This window comes from Xiphophorus hellerii, chromosome 16 (assembly GCF_003331165.1).
Source record: "Xiphophorus hellerii strain 12219 chromosome 16, Xiphophorus_hellerii-4.1, whole genome shotgun sequence".
In the NCBI taxonomy this organism is placed as follows: Eukaryota; Metazoa; Chordata; class Actinopteri; order Cyprinodontiformes; family Poeciliidae; genus Xiphophorus; species Xiphophorus hellerii.
Window position 1 is genome coordinate 101,317 of NC_045687.1, and position 14,914 is coordinate 116,230.

General features: G+C 48.0%; 2 protein-coding genes across 5 annotated transcripts; one reads left to right on the top strand and one right to left on the bottom strand.

The window, feature by feature from the left end:
- Window positions 1–1,083: 1,083 nt before the first annotated feature.
- ubald2 (UBA-like domain containing 2) lies at window positions 1,084–4,513 on the bottom strand. 4 transcript variants are annotated; one of them, XR_004342296.1, is made up of 4 exons: window positions 3,940–4,500; window positions 3,293–3,346; window positions 2,140–2,551; window positions 1,084–2,057 (listed from the first exon to the last, which is right to left on the bottom strand). XR_004342296.1 is itself a non-coding variant. In XM_032586521.1 (4 exons), the coding sequence occupies exons 1-3, from the start codon at window positions 4,057–4,059 to the stop codon at window positions 2,204–2,206; spliced, it is 522 nt and encodes a 173-aa protein (XP_032442412.1). In that variant the 5' UTR covers window positions 4,060–4,479; the 3' UTR covers window positions 1,084–2,057; window positions 2,160–2,203. The 4 variants fall into 4 exon arrangements, 3 of the variants coding, with proteins under 3 accessions (XP_032442412.1, XP_032442411.1, XP_032442413.1); XM_032586521.1 differs by having other exon boundaries at window positions 2,160–2,551; window positions 3,940–4,479; XM_032586520.1 differs by having other exon boundaries at window positions 1,084–2,551; window positions 3,940–4,502.
- Window positions 4,514–5,143: 630 nt separating this feature from the next.
- foxj1a (forkhead box J1a) lies at window positions 5,144–10,175 on the top strand. The gene is made up of 3 exons (XM_032586491.1): window positions 5,144–7,315; window positions 7,693–8,235; window positions 8,928–10,175. The coding sequence occupies exons 2-3, from the start codon at window positions 7,762–7,764 to the stop codon at window positions 9,807–9,809; spliced, it is 1,356 nt and encodes a 451-aa protein (XP_032442382.1). The 5' UTR covers window positions 5,144–7,315; window positions 7,693–7,761; the 3' UTR covers window positions 9,810–10,175.
- Window positions 10,176–14,914: the final 4,739 nt, after the last annotated feature.

A 14,914-nucleotide genomic window follows, 5' to 3' on the forward strand; every position in this document is an offset into this window, starting at 1 on the left:
ATAAAGATCTAATATGTGTTCTGATCCACAAAATCCTGGACCTGAACCCGGGTTCTCTTTGTTTCATCTTGACTGAGACAGAGTATTTTTCCTGGCCAACACATCTGTGTGAAAGAAATAATTAATCTTGGTGAATTTCCACCCTGGAAAAAGAAGTTTTTTTAAAACCTAACATGAATATGAAGTCATTCATGTTCAGATGGAGTGAACCTGAACGCTTCATAAAGAACAGAGATTCTTCTTTATGAAGCGACATTTCAGAACTTCCTCCCAGGTTCCAACTTTCCGAAATGAATAAAACTGAAGACCACCTTCCATGCCAGTGGCGGCCATGTTTTCCTGTTTCATATTGCTAAGATGTTTGCTAGCATTTATCAGAGCAAAAATATCCTTTTGAAAGCTAACTACATGCTAGTGCTTTGAAAGCTAACTACACGCTAGCACTTTGAAAGCTAACTACACGCTAGTGCTTTGAAAGCTAACTACACGCTAGAGCTTTGAAAGCTAACTACACGCTAGCGCTTTGAAAGCTAACTACACGCTAGCGCTTTGAAAGCTAACTACACGCTAGCGCTTTGAAAGCCAACTACACGCTAGCGCTTTGAAAGCCAACTACACGCTAGCGCTTTGAAAGCCAACTACACGCTAGCGCTTTGAAAGCCAACTACACGCTAGCGCTTTGAAAGCCAACTACACGCTAGCGCTTTGAAAGCTAACTACACGCTAGTGCTTTGAAAGCTAACTACACGCTAGAGCTTTGAAAGCTAACTACACGCTAGCGCTTTGAAAGCTAACTACACGCTAGCGCTTTGAAAGCTAACTACACGCTAGCGCTTTGAAAGCCAACTACACGCTAGCGCTTTGAAAGCCAACTACATGCTAGCGCTTTGAAAGCTAACTACACGCTAGAACTTTGAAAGCTAACTACACGCTAGCGCTTTGAAAGCCAACTACATGCTAGCGCTTTGAAAGCCAACTACATGCTAGCGCTTTGAAAGCTAACTACATGCTAGCGCTTTGAAAGCTAACTACGTGGCTCCATACATTGTAACCATTTTTTATTTCACAGATCCAGCTCAAATGTTTGTATTTTCTAAAACTTTATTGCTAAGCTTTTCTTTTGTCAGAGATCAAACAGTTTCCTATAAACATGGGAAGTTTTTAAATCTTATAAAATTCCACCATAAAGTTTCTCTTTGACGCTCCAGACCAGAGATAACCCAGCCCGGATGGTTCTGGTTCCGGCCCGGATGGTTCTGGTTCCGGCCCGGATGGTTCTTCACACCAGATCAGAATGTCTTTCATTAAACATATAAAGTCCAACAGCAGAATTAAAAGTACAGAAACTCAGGAGGTCCAAACTAAATAAAGGTTTAGATCAATTCGTCTCCATAGCGACAGAACCAGGTGGGTTCAGGAGGTTTGACCCGACCCGGAAACTAAAACCTGAAAATGTTCATGTTCACCGACCCGTAGAACCCTGGCATCATTTAAAGGGCCAAACATCCGGACCAGAACCAGAACCAAACCGGTTCTGGTTCTGGTTCTTTAAATGAAATTGGACATTTTTTAGATCTGGAAGCAAAGATGAAAAAAATTCTGATTTATTGATTAAAATCTCCCATTAAAGAAGCCGTGACCCAGTTCCGTGACCCAGTTCTGGAATTTGGCCTAAAGAGATTCTGAGGATTTGCGGGTCGGTTCCGGTCGGAGTCCAGTTTGACCCGGAAGTGAAAAATCAACCGGAACAGAAACGAGCTGTGAAGGAGGAGTGTTCTGGTACTGGTTCTGGTTCTAGTTCTGGTTCTGTGTGCAGCAGAAAAACATTCAGGACACTCAGAGGTTCAGCGTCTCAGGAGCCTTCCTCTGACCTCTGACCTCTGACTCCGTCATGGCCAACATTCAGGATGGAGGAGAACCGGAGCGGTTCTGAACATCTGGACCCAAACGGCTCCCAGTCGTTGAGCGAACAAAGGTTTGGTTCCGGGTCCCACCCGGGTCCAGGACAGCAGAACCGGGTCGGGTTCTGATGGATCCGCTTTCAGAAAGTTTAAAGTCTGGAAAAAAACGGAAATAAAAATCAATTTGAAGCAGAACCGGGTCAGTTTACCTCCAGGCAGAACCCGGCCGGACTCGGACCTGGTGCCTGATATTCTGACCTCATGGCTCTGGGTTTTGAGTCCAGCGGGCCGGGTCAGAATCCTCACAGAACCTGCAGGACTCTCCATGAATCCATGGTTCCTGGTTTCCATCCAGCAGAGACCGACCCGACCAGAACCGACCCGCTCCTCATCTCGGGCCGTGGAGTGCCGACATGGCGGCCGGCTGCTGGGGGCCGCCGGGCGGCGGTGCAGGTGGAGGTGACCTTGATGGTGACCTGTGGGTGAGGGGGGGTGCAGCCAGGGGGGCGGGTGGGGAGGCGGCCCACATGGGGGAGGGGCGTGGGGGGTGCGGCCTGTGGAGGGCAGTCTGACGCCCGCAGCCTGGAAAACATGGCGATGGCGTCCGGGAAGTTAGGGGGCGTGGCCGGCGTGTTCCTGGGCGTCACCGTCTGTGGGAGGAAACAAACCGTTAGACGCTGCTGCCCCTCCCCCACCCGCTGCTGCCTCTCCCCCACCCGCTGCTGCCCCTCCCCCACCCGCTGCTGCCTCTCCCCCACCCGCTGCTGCCCCTCCCCCACCCGCTGCTGCCTCTCCCCCACCCGCTGCTGCCCCTCCCCCACCCTCTGCTGCCCCAGGACAGATGTGAAAACCAGACCAGCTGATCTTTTCTACATCAGCAAAGGTCTAAAAATCAGCTGCTGGAGCAGAGCTTTGACTGCTAGCCCCGCCCATCCGGTTAGCCCCGCCCATCCGGTCATGTCTGAATGTTTGCTGTTCCGGCTCAGAGATTCTTCTTTATGACGCGACATTTCAGAAACATTCGGACCCGGCAGGTCGGGTTTCACAGATCGGCCCTGGAGATGAAGCGGCGCCCCCTGCCGCCTCATTCCGGTACTGCAGCCTCCGACTGTTCACCACCAGAACTGAACCGACACAGATGACCCGGTTCGGCCCGTGCGGTCCGGTCTGTTTTATTGGGACCTAGACCCGACCCGTGAGTCGGACTGGTTTTAAAGCGATGACGACGTCTGGACTCGGTTATGTAGAACCGAACCGGTCCAGTCGAAGGTCCTGCTTGTTTGGTACCATGCATGGTTCTGCTCCAGGTTTCCAACGCTCCAAACAGAACCACTAACTCTGACCAGTTCTGGTTGGGTTCTGGTACTGGAGGGGATGAAGCAGCTGCTCACCATCTGGTGCTGACCCGGAACGTTGGCCTCCTGGAAGAAGGAGCTTAGCGCCGTCTGCAGACACAGCAACATGGACCCAGAACCGGGTCAGAACCAGCACAACATTCCCCTTCACAGTGGCCCTGACCTCTGACCTCTGGACTAGCAGTTTTACATGAAGGTTCAGAACCTTCTGGTCCAGCTGGAGGTCAAAGGTCCTTCAGGTGAATCACATGTTCAACCAACAACTGAACTGTTCTTCCCTCTGATCCGTATCAGAGCCGAACAGTCAGTGAACGGTTCAGTCTAACAACTGAACCGGTTCCTCCCAGGTTCCAACTTTCCTTTAGAAGGTCAATCGGTGAATCTCTCCGGGCTAATCTGGTTCTCAGGCGGATCCGGATGTTGGAGAACTGTTCCTGCCATAAATCCCGGATCATCCAGCACTGAATGACTCACTTGCAGAATGTAAACAAAGGCAGCCATTGGTGGGGAACACCGCGTCCTCTCAGTGGCTAATGTTAGCATGAGCAGCAGCGTGGTCCGAACCCGAACCGCAGAACCGATCCCCTGTTAGTCATTCCTGTCTGTCCGCTCCGAAACCCGAACCCACTCCCGCTGATCCCGCGACAGGAAGCGGGCTTAAAGCCTCCGCTATCCGGACTCACCTCGAACTGCCAGTGGGCCGCCTGGAGGAGCTGCTTGGCCTGATCGGCGGCGCATCCGGCCGCCAACACGAACTGGTTGATCATCACCTGGTGCCTCAGCTCCTCCATGTTCACCGACATGGCGCTTCCGCCTGTCAGAAAGCCAAACTGGCGAGAAACCCGTCGGTGATCCGGGACAAACCGCAACGACACCCCGCAGCTGGCTGGCCGTCCGCGTCCTGCCGCTGCCCGCAGCAACAACAACAAAGAGCTGCTCGCTGCTGATTGGTCCGGAGCTCAAAAAGCTGGAGCAGAGAGGCGCTGATTGGCTGTCACAGTAAACCGATTAAATTCTGTGAGTTTGGTTTTATTACAGGGGCACTAAATTCATGGGCGGCGTCAAGAAATCTGATCGGAATTATGAAGCGACCCGCCCGTCTGACTGACCTGGTGAAACTACAGAAGGTCCCTCCTTCGGTCCGTTAAAGTGACGTCATGTGTGAGTGGAGGAAATCATTGAGCTGATTGGCTGCTTTGTCCAAGTCCACGTCGCTGCAGCAAACAGGAAGGGGCTCTACCACCTAACAGGCTCAGAATAATATACATGGTACAGTAAAAATAAAAATGTGAATTATTGCTTGAATCTGTTTAACAATCCTGGTTATTTGTCTGTGAACATAATTAATTTGTTCGTTATTGACTTTTGCTCAGTTAAATTTCTTATGTATATATTGTAAATTGTATTTTTATTATAGTCGATCATTTTGTTTTTCATGTTTCCTTATTTCTTTTGTTCCTCCTATAATTGGTGGAGATATATAGATATTATTTATAATGTATAAAGGTATTGTTTACGTCACCTAATTAGCTCTACATCCTGAAGAAAATGGAAAAAATATGGTGTTTTAGAAGATAATTTATCTTTTATCGTTCCAGTAATGCCAGAATTAATAATAAATAATAAAGACTTTGTGATATTCTGATTTAGTAATGTAATTATATTAGTTGTGTTACCACCCCACGCCACTAGAGGCAGTATCAGGCCCGAAAAGATGCGACTAAGGAGCAGATTTAGAAGTTCACAGAAAACTACGGAATGTGTTAAAAACTGTGAGCTGCGCTGAAGTAAATAAAAGTTCAAATAAATGCTGGGAGTGAAAATCCTTCCTAAAGATGAAGATATATCACCGATTTCAAAAGAAAATAAAAACGGGAGACTGTGGATAATATAGGAAATAGCGCCCCCTTCACTTCCGGAGTGCAATGGTCCCTTCCTGTTTGCTGCAGCGAGGTCCTTCTCGTTTTGTTTGGCAACTTCATTTACGCTAAAACACACACACTTCTCTGGAGGTTTTAAAAGATCAAACCTTAGATTTCAGTTTATTCCTCAGTGTAAAATTCAGATTATGATCAGATTATTTTATGCACAAAAAGTAAAACTGGAACATTATATAGCTTAGACTCTTGAACTGATGACTTTCTATAATTGCTTCATTAATAATCCATTACTCTGTTTTATTGGGACGAAATATGATGAGACCAATTTTCCTTTGCCATTTTTCAAAATGGGAAAGACAAAAGAACATTTGATTCAAGGAGGCAGATGGAAGCAATCATTAGCATTAGCAGTTTAAAGAAATGGAACATCAGGCGGACCAGAGTTTATCCTCTAAGTCAAACCAGAAGACAAAACGTCCCAAAGCTTCCTGGAAGAGACACAGAGCAAACTTCACACTTTATCCTACCGTCAACAGGTAGCTAGAATACCATCACTAATGTTAGGAGGAAGCTAGCATATCATCACGAATGTTAGCAGGAAGCTAGCATACCATCCCCAAAATAAACAGGAAGCTAGCACACTACCACCATTTGACCTGGACCAGAACCTGAACCAGAATGATGGTGGTGGTGCTGGTAGGAGTTTGTCCTGCAATTTCATTCTCGCTCTGTCCATCTGTTTTTGGGCAAGAAACTTTACCCACATCGCCTGCTGGTGGTCAGGGGGTGAACTGCATGAAGCTGCTGCTGCTAACAGCTGCTCTGGAAACATTTCTTCTCTCCAACAAGTTTTCCAATAAATCTGCTGAGTTTCTGATGATTATTTGAAAAACTACATTTATTATCCCTTTTGAAACTCAGCAGGAAAGTTTGGACTGTGGTCTGTTGTTGGTCCGTTCTGCCAAAGTGGAACTCTCTCAAACAGAGCATAGAGAAGAACAACGACCCAATTCATTTTCAGTGAGTTCAGAAATTGTGCATGGAGAGGCAGATGGTACCACGGATCCTCCCAGCAACAAGGTCCAGGGGTCAAGGTTCAAGTCCTGCCAATGGATCATAAGCCTGGAGTTAAAAGGTTCTGGCCGCTGCCATCTCTGGAAGGATTTCAGTAAAGATGGCCGCTGCAGTTCTCTGTTTCCAGCAGTAAAGATGGATTGTAAAGTTGCAGAGAGCGACAGCACGGTCAGCACAGGAAGGAAACAAACAAACAGGAAGCTCAGCTAACAGCAGCGGCCGTTAGTGGACCGTTGGCTGCAGCGGATGTGATGCGTTCACTGACTCAGAGTGCTTTCAGTTCATTATCATCATTTTCAGCCATTGTCTATTTTTACCGTCTGCCTTCGTCTTCTTCTGCTGATGCTGAATTTACCACCTGTCTCACGTTGATGATGTAACAGTCGGCTAAAATGCGACTCGGCCTTCTGCCTGCAGACGCTTTGAAAACTTTGGGGTTTAGTTCCACATCTGGAAGAGGAACAGATCAGGTTTATTTTGAGAAAAGATGGGATCTGGTTGCGTTGTGCTTTGGCAGCTGGCGGTTCTCCTCACTCCAAAGTTCTCCAGGTTTCCAACATCAGATTATCTGCAGCTTCCCGCCTCCCGGCCGTCATGCTGCCTCTAAGCAGCCAATCAGAGCCCAGCTGCTGAGTCATGCCGCCATGTTGAGCTTTTCCAGCTGAGAAATTAGTTCAAAGCTTTGAAAACTGACAGAAAGGCAGATGATGAATTATTAATACGTTCTGTCTGAGTTTCTGCTCCGGTCAGACTCTAGTCTCTGTTCTCAGCTCCAGCTGGGCCCCCTGGAGAGGCCCCCGGGCCTCAGGTTGGGAACCTCCCCGGTCAGCTGCAGAGTGGTTAGAAACGCAGCACCATGGAAACCGGCCGGCCAATGGGGGAGCGGGAAGCTGTTTACTGGGGGGTGTCCCGTTACCATGGTTCCGGGACAAACCTCCGTCAGCAGGTATTAAACTGGCGCCCCGGCGGAGCCCCGAGCCGCGGACACACACACGCACAGAGGAGCGCAGACTGTAGCGGGACTGGCGCAGACTGCAGGTGTCCGGTTTTGGTGTTTAAAGTTCTCCAAACTGTTTCCTTTGGGATCTAAAAGTTTCTCTTCAAGGTGAGTTTCTGGATTCCTTAGAGGCTTCTGGTTCCGAAGACCTGAAATATCTAAACTGATACTTTTACTGACTGTTACTTAGAGTCAAAGTGGTTTTATTAATTATTAATGCCATAAAAGTGGCTGCTGGGTAAAGACTGACGGCGATCAGGACATAACGGGTAAAATGTCATGAGAAAAACCAAATGAGCAGATAATGTGAGTTAAGTCACATTTGAATATTTCCACCATTTTATTAGTATCATCAGTAGTTTCTAGTAGTTTCCAGCCGTTAGCAGCAGAGGAAACGCAGAGACGTCGCTGCGGCAGCGCAAAGATATGCGTCAAACAGGCATGCAGTCATTAAAACACTAAATGTTTCTCTTCTTCACTTTTAGCGGCCAGGTTGCCTCGAGGTTCGAGTCGGGTAGCAGAACCGAGCCCTGTGTGGCGCAGGACGGGGAGCCATGCTGTCTCTGAGCCCGGTGGGCCCCGAGGAGCAGCGGAGCTGCGGGAGCTGCGGGGCCCCCTGCAGCTGCGGCCTGGATGACAGCCTGACCAACCTGCAGTGGCTGCAGGAGTTCTCCATCCTGGGGGCTCCGGGACCGCAGCAGGGCCAGCAGCAGCTGGGCCCCGGCGGCCCGGCCTCGCCCCTGGCCGGGGACCCGGCCTCCTGCAGCGGGTCACCGCTGACTCCCGGGAAGCCCACCGCGGCGGCCTTCAGCCGGATGCGGGCCCCGCCGGCTCTCGCGGCGCGCGGCCACTGCCCGGCCGAGGTGGATTACCGCAGCAACCCGGACATCAAGCCGCCGTTCTCCTACGCGACGCTGATCTGCATGGCGATGCAGGCCAGCCAGCGCAGCAAGCTCACCCTGGCCTCCATCTACCAGTGGATCACCGACAACTTCTGCTACTACCGGCACGCGGACCCCACCTGGCAGGTAGCTGCATGACGTCACACACACCTCACACAATCCGGACTGTATGCAGACCGACAGGCAGGATGTACCTGGAGGGGGGTGGGAGTTTATCTGGAGTCATACAGGAAGCTGATCACAGCGACCCCTGTTGGCCTAGAGGCCTTCTTGTACGACCCTGGGCGAGAGCCTCACAACACCCAACAGAGTCAACTGATCAATTATTCCGTTAGGCTGAACCCTAATAGATAATAACAGGTAACAAATAATAACACAAAGTAGATAACAGATGATAACGGATGATGACACACACATGTGTTATCATCTTGTTATTCTCTGTTATTATTTGTCATCATCTGTGTTAACAGATAACAGATAATAACAGATGATAATAACAGATAATAACAGATGATAACAGATGATTATTTAGGGAAAAGAACAGGAGAAAAGCGCTAGTCAAAGTGCCGTCATAGTTTTCCCCTCTGCATAATGTCCTAGTCAAAGTCCTCCTCTCAGCAGGATGTCCTAGTCAAAGTATTCCCTGGCAGCAGGTTTCTGGTTAGACTCTGCCTCCCTGGGAATGATTGACGCGCCATTGGCTCAGCAGCTCTGACGCCTTGCAGCGTTTTGTTGTTGTCGGGCAGACAATATTTAACAGAGGTCAGAGGTCACCTTCTGGGGGTTTTCCTGCTCTGACTCAGAATGTCTCCCTGCAGAACTCCATCCGCCACAACCTGTCGCTCAACAAGTGCTTCATCAAAGTCCCCCGCCGCAAAGACGAGCCGGGCAAGGGCGGCTTCTGGCGCATCGACCCACCGTACGCCGAGCGCCTGCTCAGCGGCGCCCACCGGACCCGCCGTACGCCGCCGCTCCGGGTCCACCTGCCGCCGCCGAACGAGGAGCGCCGGGACCCCCGCCTGTCTGAGGGCGGCCCGCAGGGTCCCCATGCCCCGACCCCCGGCCGCCGCGGGACCAAGAGGAAGTCGGTGCTGGCATCCCGGAGCGGCGCCTCCGAGGCTACCCGGCACTGCAGCTCCCCGCTGCTCTGTGTGGACGAGCAGAGGGAGGCCGGGCCCCTGAAGGGCCCCTTCGACTGGGACGGCTTGTTGGACTCGGCCCTCAGGGGGGAGCTGAGTTTGGATGGGGGCGACTCTCTGAGCCCCATCATGGCCGCCGCCGACCCTCCTACACCCAGGAGTGGCAACGACCTGGACGAGGAAACCTTCCTGGCAACCGCTTTCCTGGAGACGCCCTGGCCGGAGGATGAGGACCGCGGCGACTTCCTGAGCGGCTCCACCGTCAACCTGGACCAACTGTTTGACCTGGGAGAGCCGCTAGCCCTGGACGCTAGCAACCGGATGGAGCCGCCAGTCCTGGACGCTAGCAACCGGATGGAGCCGCTAGTCCTGGACGCTAGCAACCGGATGGAGCCGCTAGTCCTGGACGCTAGCAACCGGATGGAGCCGCTAGTCCTGGACGCTAGCAACCGGATGGAGCCGCTAGTCCTGGACGCTAGCAACCGGATGGAACCGCTAGTCCTGGACGCTAGCAACCGGATGGAGCCGCTAGCAATGGATGCTAGCAATTGTCTCATCTGAAGAAAGGGTCAGTGACTAAAGTGGCTGGGAAGCTGCAGGGAAACGCCTCTTCCTGTCCTGTAGACTCTTGTCCATGCCTGCTTCCTGGAGACGCCACTAGAGGAAGCAGGAAACAGACGAGACAGAGTCCAACATTAAAAACTAAATGAACAATATTTCTATAGTAAATCTGTAGTTTATAGAGTTGTAGTCAAATTTGTTCTGACATGTTTTGTTATTGATTTGTTATGAATGGGTTCATGTTCATAGTTCAATATTTTAAAATTCTGAGCTATGTTTCAGGTACCAACATGAACTAGTTCTCGTTCAGTGGCTCATAAACTGTATTTTCATACAAATTTCTAAATAAAGTCCATTTAAATAAAATCCTGCTGCTGTCATAAGGAAGCAGAAAAACAGCTGGAAACTCGTTCCTGAAAGATTCCAGGTTTTCCTAAAATCCTGGCTAAAGTTCCACAAACAGCTGACATGAGAACAGACTTGATCTGTGCTGCTGGACAGAGGTCAGAGGTCACAGTGTAACACCCTGACCACGCAGCAGACAACAAGTTTAATTCACAGACGGATCCTGAGAGGATGCTGTTCAGGTCGGACTCGGAGCTCCGTGTCGGTTTGCCTGGAGTCGGCTAAGGTGCTGCGCTAGCTATGCTGTGCTGTGCTATGCTACGCTAGCTGTGCTAGCATAGTTGTCAGAGGAAAGACCTTGGAGTCAGCAAGGTGATGCTTAGCTAGCAGGAGTGTGTTTCCTCGGATTCCAGAGTTTTCCAGAGTTTTCCAGAGTTTTCCAGACTGTCATGGTGTCCAGCCTGATGTCTTCCTGCCATCATGGTGGCTCTCTGTCAGCTGCTTCCTCTTCCCTTATTGGCTCAGTGGTGGAGTCCAGCCCTCCCCCTCCCAGTGATGAGGTAACGATGACCTCACATCGCCGTCATGGTAACCTGAAGCAGGTGTTGCTCTGCAGGTAAGACGATCCTGCGGCTGAAATGCGATGCTGCAAACTGAAAGCTCTGAAGCAGGAAAGTATTCACACCCTCTGGAGTCCAGATGGATGTAAAATTCTGGCCCACCATGATGAACGGGGACTGGATCATCCAGAACCTTTTGGACGAGCAGAGGTCCAGTTAGCTCATACTGGTCCTGGTTCTGGTTCTGCAGCCCAGCCCGGAGCACTGTACTGCTACCACCGTGTCTGCCTGTAGGTTCTGCTGATAGTATCGGGTTCAGAACCAGGCCTCAGATTTGTTTTGTCCAACAGGTCGGGTTCAGAGGAAGCATTTGGATCAGAACCTCCGGCTCTAATCAGTGATCCAGTAACCTGGCACTGCGAGAATCATTGACCACAAATCGACCTCCCAGAACCTCCCAGAACCTCCCAGAACCTCTGGGCCCGGCCCGTTGGCGGCGCTGCCTCCTACTCGGACCGGACCGGCAATCATTAACCGGTAGGAATGCAGGGAGGAGGCTGGACCCGGCCAGAACCTCCAGAACCTCCAGCAGGAGGATTCAGCCAAACACGGCGCCGGTTCTGTTAATGATGGACCAGACCAACCTTCTCCTCCAGCAGAACCAGAACCAGCAGAATCTTCTGTGGTTGTTTCTGGTTGGTTCTGGTTCTGCTGGATCAGTTGCTGCCAGATTCCTCCTCCTGATTGGCTCCCACTCGGCCCGGTTGCCATGGAGACGGGCCGGATGGGGGAAGAATCTGGGTTTACTGGGAACACCAGCTTTAATGTGGACTGGGAGGACTGGAGGGAGGGAGCAGGGGGGGGGCGCTGAGCAACCTCCGAGTCCGCCAGGACCTGGTTCAGTTCTGGTTCGGTTTAGTCTCCCGCTGTGAGCGGGTTCTGGTCCAACAACAGAAAACGCATGGACTCCTTCTGTATGCTGTGTGGCGCCCCCTAGAGGATGTGTGAGGGAGCAACAAGCTGAGGCAAAAACCAGAAATGGAAAATAAAAATGGCCGAACTAAACGGAAAAGTTCTTTGTTTTGTTTTTTGTTTTTGCCAGTTTATTCATTTATTTATGTATTTATTTATTTTGTTTTTATTTTATTTATTTATTTATTTATTTTACATTTTATTAGTAATCTTTGAAACATTGATATTGTACACAAACATAAGAAGAAAAGAAAAGAAAAAAATATATATAAATAAAATAAAATATGCCAGGGGGGATTTTATACATACAGTGACAAGAAAATCATCTAGAGAGAATTACAAGATATTAAATTTGCGTAATAAATTTACAATTTCCATGGCTTTTGGATTATTAGAAGACATAATGAGATGATTGTACATATTGAATTATTTAATCAAGATGATGAACTTGCTTTTATGTATAAATAATTTAGCAAGAAATAAAATGAGGTTGACAACAAAAAATGAATCAGTTCTTCTTGTCAGAAGCAGCAAAGCCAAGAATAAGAGTTTCAAAACTGAGAAGAGTTTGAGGATAAATATGAAGAATAAGGTTCATGATTTGGTCCCAGAGTTTCCAGTTAAAGCTCCAAAACAAACGATTCTTGTCTTCAGCCTGAGAGGGACAGGAAGAACAAAATGGATCAATATTTGTCTTGAATCTGTTTGGTTGGGCAGCATCTCAGTCACGTCTTTAACTTTGTTAGTAAAGAGTTTATGAGGCAGAAACCAAACCGTCTCCAGGTGGGACCATCAGGAACCTGGTCCAGCAGAACAGGTTGAGAAATGATCCGCTGCTGGAAAAGGGAACACATTTTCTGGTTTTTGGATTTAGACACCACACAAATTTTAGCAACAGAAGTGTCCATTAAATTGTCTGAGGCGGTTCTGGTTTCTGATTGATGATGCCGTTCAGGACCATAACCGGGCCAGAGGGAACGATCGGATCCAGCAGCTTCTGGAAACTTAAGGTGAGACAGAAATTCCCTGTAAGTGAACAATGACCATTGGTTATTAAACAGCTGCCTTAAATACATTAGATTATTTGTTTTCCAGTAGTCAATGTAGAGACGTTTAATCTTGTATAAAATGTCCTTATTATGCCAGATTATACATTTGTGAGGAGAATATTTGTGTTTATAGATCCAAACATGGTTTGGACAGTTTGACTGGGATTTTCTCAGGATTAAAATTACAGAGCAGAAGAAAATCAACTGAGAGAGAATCTAGAATTAGGACTGAAATTAAAACATGAGGCAGAATGACAGGTTTAATCCATCAGACCTTTAGAGTTTTGTTTAAAGTAGAAAAGTCCAGGAAATTTAAATCCCATATCAACTGGGTTCATGATAACAGACTTTTTAATGTAGCAGATTTTGTGCTTCCAAAGAAAACTGAATAATAATAATAACTGGTCAAAACTTTTACAGGTGCTGATAGGGGTAGGGTTAGGGTTACCCTAACTAGTTACCCAAAACAGTGTAGCATCATCTGCTAGTTGGCTTATTAGTATATTCCTGTTGCTATGGCGATACCCTGAAAGGAATCGGCCGCTAGGAGGAAGAGAAATGGAGGAAGAGGACGAACTGCCTGAGCCTCCAGGTAACTGAAATCTAGAGGAAGTTCCAGGTTTGAACTTTATAGCCCTGTTGCCATTTGCATAAAGAGTTTGAATAGCTTTAATGAAGACGGGACCGGAAAAGGTGAGTTTAGATCATTTCAAACTGATTTCTGATCGGTGGAGAATCTGGAACAGTATCTGAGCTTTTGGGTTCAGTTAAACTGAAAAACATAACATTTGATATTCAAACTGAAGAAATCCAAGAAGTAGATAAGAATATAAGAAGCTTTGCACAAGATACAAAAACAATATTTCATGTAAAATAATTGATTTGATTTGATATTTGGTGGATTATAGTTTAGTTTGTCACTTAAGACATGTTCAAGGAGTAATGGGCTCTTTGCACCTCAGCTTCCGAGTTCAGGGAAAAGCGGCTCAATCGTTTCCGATCTATTGAAAAAGGCTCTTCACCCTGGGTGTTTGCAGGGCTTGTCCAAGGTAACAGTTAATGATGAACATCGATCCGAAGCCCCGACAATAAGCTGGAGAAAGGTTTTAAGATGTTCGCCTCGTTATACACAGATACGAAGGTGAGTTTTACTTTCTTTAAACTTTGTGGCTAACATTAGCTTTAGCTTATGCTAGACATTTTTCTTGTAAAAATGTGCTATTTAAGTATCTAAACATTTTTCATCCATTCTAACGGACAATGTTTTCAAGTATATTACGTGGTTTATTGTCGTTAGTGTCAGAGACCAAGTAAAGGGATTTTACGGTTCAGGCTTTTTGCTTCTGAAGCCTGAGGAACAACAAGCCCATAGCTTAACAGTAGAGCAGCTCTGGTGTAGGAGTTCTAGTTCAACTGACTGTTCAGGTTCAGAGTTGTTGCTTTTAGAAAAATATGGCCGTGTTCCTTAAGGTCTCCGTGTTACTTCGCTTTATTAGTTTTGCATGTTTCTTGTGAAGCAGGACGGTGTTTCCAGCAGTGTGTACAGGCGGATCAGTAGCTCGGCTGTCTGGCTCTGGTCTGCTCTCTGGTTCCCATAAACTCTTTCAGGCTGAATACAGAAGTGATTCCATGGAAATAACACAGGAGGCTCCTTTACCTTCTGCTTTAGGCTGAAGAAGTTGATCCGGAGTGAAGTGAAGGCTGTAAACTTTGCTGTGCAGCGTTAGCTTTAACTGGTAGCAACAATATTTACAAGCCACCGTCTTCTTAATTCAGGACCGCTTGGAAATCCATGAAAACTTAAAAGCCCATTATATTAGGAAGACAGCAATGTTCATAGTATTGTTTTATTTGCGTCTGAAATACGACTTAGTCTTTTCTAGCTGTCATGGTAACTCAAAGCGGAAAAAAGAGAGCTGCATTTGCGCATGCGGTTGTGAAGTCAGCGCGGCAGGTGCAAAGAGCCCACTGAGTGAAAAACAATATAATTAGATGTTGCATTTTCTTGTTCAGTACTCATATTTGGAATAAAACACTTCTTTTCGTTAGGTAGCTGTGTTCGCTTTATTGCTAACGTTCAGGTTATAAACTTCTTCACTTCCATTGGTTAGAACAGTGCTGCCTATACACAAGAACTCGCTCTCACTGCCCCCAGTGGACAACAGCAGTACAACATGCA